Source organism: Carassius gibelio, chromosome A1 (assembly GCF_023724105.1).
Source record: "Carassius gibelio isolate Cgi1373 ecotype wild population from Czech Republic chromosome A1, carGib1.2-hapl.c, whole genome shotgun sequence".
Taxonomy (NCBI): domain Eukaryota; kingdom Metazoa; phylum Chordata; class Actinopteri; order Cypriniformes; family Cyprinidae; genus Carassius; species Carassius gibelio.
In genome coordinates this window covers 6,454,569-6,461,090 of record NC_068371.1, presented here as the reverse complement: position 1 = coordinate 6,461,090, position 6,522 = coordinate 6,454,569, and the positions used below count along the sequence as shown (strand labels likewise).

The 6,522-nt window shown below is 33.7% G+C and overlaps 1 protein-coding gene across 1 annotated transcript in view; it reads left to right on the top strand.

Annotated features, from left to right (window-relative positions):
- LOC127970045 (heparan-alpha-glucosaminide N-acetyltransferase) overlaps positions 1 to 6,432 on the top strand; it is a 16,317-nt gene extending 9,885 nt beyond the window's left edge. Inside the window, exons 11-18 of the mRNA XM_052572289.1 lie at positions 267 to 385; positions 865 to 983; positions 1,378 to 1,504; positions 1,636 to 1,722; positions 1,915 to 1,992; positions 2,840 to 2,910; positions 3,137 to 3,249; positions 4,384 to 6,432. Coding sequence (XP_052428249.1) covers positions 267 to 385; positions 865 to 983; positions 1,378 to 1,504; positions 1,636 to 1,722; positions 1,915 to 1,992; positions 2,840 to 2,910; positions 3,137 to 3,249; positions 4,384 to 4,565 — 896 coding nt within the window. The 3' untranslated portion in view covers positions 4,566 to 6,432. The remainder of the gene's footprint in view (positions 1 to 266; positions 386 to 864; positions 984 to 1,377; positions 1,505 to 1,635; positions 1,723 to 1,914; positions 1,993 to 2,839; positions 2,911 to 3,136; positions 3,250 to 4,383) is intronic.
- The last annotated feature ends 90 nt before the right edge of the window (positions 6,433 to 6,522 follow it).

Below are 6,522 nucleotides of genomic sequence, written 5' to 3'. Positions count from 1 at the left end.
GATTTTTAGTCAATTTCAATAACTTCTATATGAATAAAACACATCAACATAGGAAAGAAAAATGCACTTGTCAAGCCATTTCATGAGGTAGTTAATATTCAAGCTCAACATTTTCATCTAATGTCACCTTGTCAATTATTTTTTAGTAATCTACTCACAAAATTAGTCAACGATTTTATGGAATGTGACATTGAAGAAAATGTAGACGTATGAACAAGTGTTAGACATATAAATGATGTTTTATGCATGTCCATGTATCTGTACAGTGTCTTGGGATTCTGTTCGTATTCCTGGCGTATTACAGCGTCTGGGCTTCACGTATCTCGTTGTTGCTGTCTTGGATCTTGTGGTGGCCCGAGACCGACTTAACAACATCCTGTCAAATGTGAGTCACGTTATCCTTCTGCACAAGTAATGACACATAATCATAAACATATATATATATATATATATATATATATATATATATATATATATGCTTTTATTCAGAAATCACAGGAATAAATTATGTTTCAAAAAATTTTAAAAAGCTATTTTAAAAGGTAGAAATATTAAAGTTTTTATTGTATTTTTCATCAAATAAATGCAACCTTGGTGAGCATAAGATACATCTTTCCATAACATGAAAATAAAATCTTAATTATTTTAAACCTTTGACCAGCAGTGTAAATATAAACTATAAAATTTTTAACTGATAAATGTAAAAATCTCATTAACAATTAGTTTCTTAAATTTCAGACATTTTTATTTATACTGTATGTCCTCCTTTTGTTTTAATGACAACATGTGCTCAAGCTGGCATTAACTCTCACTATAATTATTTTAAATTATAATAATATTGGAAATTGTCCATCATCTTCCCAGGAAACATGGTACTCGGTGCATGATGTCTGCCTCTACTGGCCTGCATGGGTGTTTGTGATTGCCTTAGAGGCGATATGGTTGTGTTTGACCTTCCTCCTCCCAGTCCCAGGCTGCCCAACGTAAGTACGGTCTTACTCATGATACGAGTGGATCATTTATTAAGAGCTGTCTAAATCTCTGTCCCCATATTTGCAATCACAAAGGTAGAATCTATCCTTCTTCTGACTCGTTTAAACTACCAGAAATTTGCATCAGTGAGATACCATAAATATTAGAAGAATAGACCTGACTGCTAATTAGAAATGCAAAACAGATGTTAGCATTTTTTTAAAGTTGTTTTTCCCGGTAAATTACCAATTTCTTTCATTCATTAAAATTTACATTGTTCGACATACTATTATAAGTTGTAATTGGTTATATTGGTCCATTTTCATCCGTCTGTTTGCTATTCATGACACGCATTTTTTTTCTGGAAATTGCTATATTTTCCATCCTGTTGTCTCTCTCCTGCAGTGGTTATTTGGGTCCAGGGGGCATTGGTGATTTTGGCCAGTACCAAAACTGCACCGGTGGAGCTGCAGGTTACATTGATCGGTGGTTGCTGAGACATAACCATATTTACCAGACGCCCTCATCACGGGTAAACAGAGACCAGAACAACGAGCTCTGGTTGTCATTCTGCCAGACTAATGTAGTCACCGTCTGTTAGAGCCCTCTCTTACTTTAGTACTCTTTAGTGCACTCATTGTGTTTTTATGTGCATATATCTAGGTTGTATACCAGACTATGATGCCCTTTGACCCTGAGGGTGTTTTAGGAACCATCAACTCCATATTGATGGCATTTTTGGGACTTCAGGTAAGTTCAGTTTTCTTTTTATTTCTCTCATTTTACTTTATTCTCATAGCAGCGATCCCTTAGTGTATCAGTATCAACAGTGCAGCTATATGCTTCATGTAAACTGTTTTTGTTGTGCAGTGCTTATAGGAATCACATTTAATAACCGTGCCCTATTTAAACACTTTTGTTTGTTTGTTGTGTGTGTTTCAGGCAGGGAAAATTCTGCTGCATTACAGAGACCAACACAGGCAAATTATCACACGATTTCTCATTTGGGGATTCATACTCGTATGTTTACTTTCCATTTGTTTGTTTCTTTTTGTTAACACTTTATATAATAACTTTTATCAACAAATTACAAATATACATTATATAATATTAAAAATAATAATAATATAAGGTTTGGGGTTAAGATTAATGTAAGTAAATGCGTAAATAAAGTTTATTCACCAAAACATTTATGTTACAAAATATTTTTATTAAAAAAAATAATTACATAAATATTTAATATAATAATTCAATCATATGAATAAATGACAGATTTTTTTTTGAATGCAAAACAGTTATTTCAAATTGTAATATTTTACAATATTACTATCTTTACTGTAACATTTGTAATATGTCTATAATGAAATAAAAAACTATGTATTTAGCAAGTCATTATTACAAAAGAAAGCACAACATGGAGATCAGGAGTCTATTTTGCTATAATGAGTTCATTATGCAACTTATTACACGGGGACTCGCCAAATACATTAATAAATGTAATTCATGGAAATCTGATTGGATTAGAAATTTTTTATTCTGTGAGAAGAAAAAGACCAGAGAGTGACCTCAAACTGACACGGTACAATTGATATACAAAAAAATATTTCACCACAGAATGCCGATAATGACCGATAATGCCGATAATGACCGATATCAATCATGAACTTCAGAGTTGTGTAATAACGTTTGTTAAAATTATTAGGGATGCATTGATTGATTGCTTTTTTCATTATTAAATGCATTATTTATTTTAACCTATATCAGAATATTCACATAAAATGTGAAATTCACAGTGAATTAGCATATCTGTAAAGATTTTTGAGATTTAAAATTGTGGAAACCTCATGCTGTCTATCTTTGCATTAAGGGAATCATCTCTTCTGTATTGACCAAGTGCTCCAGAAATAATGGCTTCATCCCTGTCAACAAAAACTTGTGGTAAACTCAGTCTCCTTTGCATATTTCTGTAGTTCATTTAAATGGTTCTAGGATATTTGGTATTGTCATTGATATTGTCATCATTTATGGTCACAAATCTTCAAACATGAAAACAGGCAGAGCACTTTCAGAATCAGGAAGTATAATACCAGATTTGCTTACTGATTAGAAGAGGAATGTATTGTATGCTGTATGATTGACTGCTTCGGTCTTGTGCGACTTTCAGGTCTTTGTCCTATGTGACGACTCTGAGCTGTTTTGCTTTTGTGGCTCTGGTGTTTTTTTACTACTCGGTGGATGTAAAGAAGTGGTGGTCTGGAGCTCCCTTCTTTTACCCTGGTAAGTGCTTTAAATCTGAGGTCCCGAATCTTATGAAGGCACCCAAAATCTGTTTATCTGGCTCTGACATTTAAACGTTGAAACTTATAACTTGGAAATCTATATCTATGTTTGTATTATTGTGGCATAAATTACTTAAAATGAATGTGCCATTAAACTGAATTTGATGTTATTTAGGTAGCTAACAATAATCATGTTGACAGTGTAATCAAAGTAAAAAAAAAAAGACTATAGAAGAAGACACTGTATGCTAGGGCTGCACAATAAATTGTAATTTATTATGGGCTTCTCTCGATTTATTAAGCATAATGATCTGCAGTATTTGCCTGTTGGTTATTTATCCTGAAAACATTTGATTTGGCATTTGTGTTATCTAACGCAAGCCTAACAAGTCTCCACAAGATTTGTTGCGGTTGCCAGATTTTCTGTCTAAAGGTTACTTCTTCTTACTTTTCACAGTCTGGCAACCACTCTCTCTACATTAGTTTGTGCTTATGCAAAAAATGATCATGTGCTTATGTGAAAAATGTAGTCATTCTGATTAGTGGTCGACCGATATATCGGTCGATATTTGGCATTTTTGAAATATTGCATTGGCCAATACATTTTTCTGTTTGGCCGATGTGTTCGAGGCGCACCTTAGCTTTATTTTAAAAATATGAATCCCGATTCACACGAACTTCCCAGAAAACCGAGTGCCCTGTTGGTTACAGTGTTTACTTCCTGTTTGATTATATTTTTATTAAATATTTATTTATTTGTGAAAAATTCTGTCATCTGAAGTATAAGTATGTTTATTTTAAACATTTTTTTAATCCATTGTCTAATGATTCCAAATTTCTTAAATATTAATTAGAATTAATAATAATAATAAAAATAACTATATCGGCCATCTGCCCCCTTGCTTTCCAAGATATCGGCATTGGCTGTCAAAAAAACATTATCAGTCGACCACTAATTCTGATAAAATGTAAAAAACTAAAATTACAATAATTATGATTCTATTTTTTTAAGCAAAATAATTGATTAGTTGTTTACACATTATCGTGCAGCCTTAGTTTATGTGAATTATTGCTATTATGCATACTTGAATTGTTTTATGATTTGCTTTCAAGTTTACACTTGATTTGGCAGGTATGAATTCCATTTTGGTGTATGTGGGTCATGAAGTGTTTAAGGAATACTTCCCTTTTCGTTGGAAAATGGCCAATAGCCAATCGCATGCAGAGCACCTGGCACAGAACCTTGTGGCCACCTCCATATGGGTGATCGTAGCCTATCTGCTCTACAGAAAGAAGATCTTCTGGAAGATTTAAAATTGTAACACTGCCCTGCAGATGTAAGAGCTGCTCTTCATTGTGAAAGAGATTATTTGGATATTTTTAGTTGTGGAAAAACAGCAGATCTCTGAGCATCTGTGCAGAGACTAAAACTCACACATAATCCAGGAATAGAACTTGGCTATTATTATTGAGAAGAGCAGAAGGAAGAAGAGAAAAGAAGAGCATGTGGCTGTGCCAAGATACCTCTGTGGACTCAACAAAGCCCCCAGAATTGATGCCTAGATGCCAAGGCAAGATTCTGCTGAATTTTAATTCAATCAGCTGGTTTGATTTAATGAATGTTTTGATGCACAATGATGAATTATTATTGATTATAGAATTTCTTGCATTATGATATGGAATAATTCTGAAAGCCTTTGGACTAATTTACTGCATGCTTAGTTAAAGGGGTCATAGGATGCCTATTTTCCACAAGTTGATATGACTATTTAGGGTCATAATGAAAATTCTGTAACAGTTTAGTTAATTTCTCATTGGTTGTGTAAAAAACACCTTTTTACCCTGTCAAAAACAGTTTTTCAAAGCACGCAGTTTTGTAGCATTTTCCTTTAAATGTTAATGAGCTCTGCTAACCCTGCCCCTCTCTTCCGAGCTGCTCTCTGAGGGACTGCTTACTTTAGCCGAATTCATCATGAACTTGCAAATTAGCACATTCTTAGGAAAGGCGATTTGCAAAGATTCATAAAAAAAAAAAAAACGTATACTCACTTCTTCTGTATGTGAAGCTAACCTTGAACAACCCGCACGAACATAGACACATTTATGTAGATCTGGGGCGCATTCCCTTTAAAAACAAACATAATCCACTGCGTCTTCAGTGGCTCAGATGTCGGGAGTAAATGACGACTGCCATGTTCATTATTACATCCAACAACAGAACACCTTAATCGCTTAGAGACATTCTTGTCTACATCTGCTCTGGCGGCAAAACAATGGCGGACTGATGACAGTCACTCGGGGCGGGTCTAAGGTAAGATGTCTGTACTGTCAATCAAACTATCATTGGCAGGGCCTGTTTTTGTGACATCAGACAGGCATCTGAGATAGGCACTATTTAAAAAAAATGGGTAAAGATTTTAGCAGATTAATCAAAAACCACTTGGTGGATTTTTATCATTTATCATTTCAATGCCAACACACATTTCAGTTCAAACAACTTTGAAAAGTGCATATAGCATCATATGACCCCTTTAAGGTTATGATAAATGCAATAATGAAAGTGAAAGCAAATAGGGAGGGGGAGAGAACCCCCTCAAGGTCAACAAATATGGGCTGATCCATCCACTTTTGAGGTAAAATACTGTCACACAATTTTATATTTAGCTTTAATGTCATGAATTCTCTGGACAGTGTTGTTTTACTTCTTTTTTCCGGTGGTCTTCCTGTTTTCCAGTGTTTTATTATTATTATTATTTTTTTTTTTAAGTGTGTCCTGCCTTGTTAAAAAACTCAGGAGATTTGCACTTTGTGTGCCAAATGTAATGTACTTTATGGTTTCTCTGATTAAACTGTCCCTGGTTATTAGTTTACAAATAAATTGTTACCTCTACGACATGAATCAAATTTTATATATACATATACACATAAAGACTAAAACATAAACACTATATGTTTCCAATACAAATTGCAGCTTAAAAAATAAAAATAAAATCAAAAAAACCAACAGAAGGGAAAATATTTATCCATCATATGTTGCCAACTTGCAAAGTCATTTCCATTTTTTTACTGGTTAATGGATATTTTACACATGTATAAACTACATGTTATCATGTATCGTTTTGTTTTATACTTATCAACATGGGATGTGGTAAAAATAAAACCTTTTTTTTTTACCATTGAATCTTTTACTCTCTCTCTCTCTGTTTTGAACATGTTGATGGGGTTATCATGGGGCTATGGAGCATCATATTATAAGCTCAATATGGGGCTA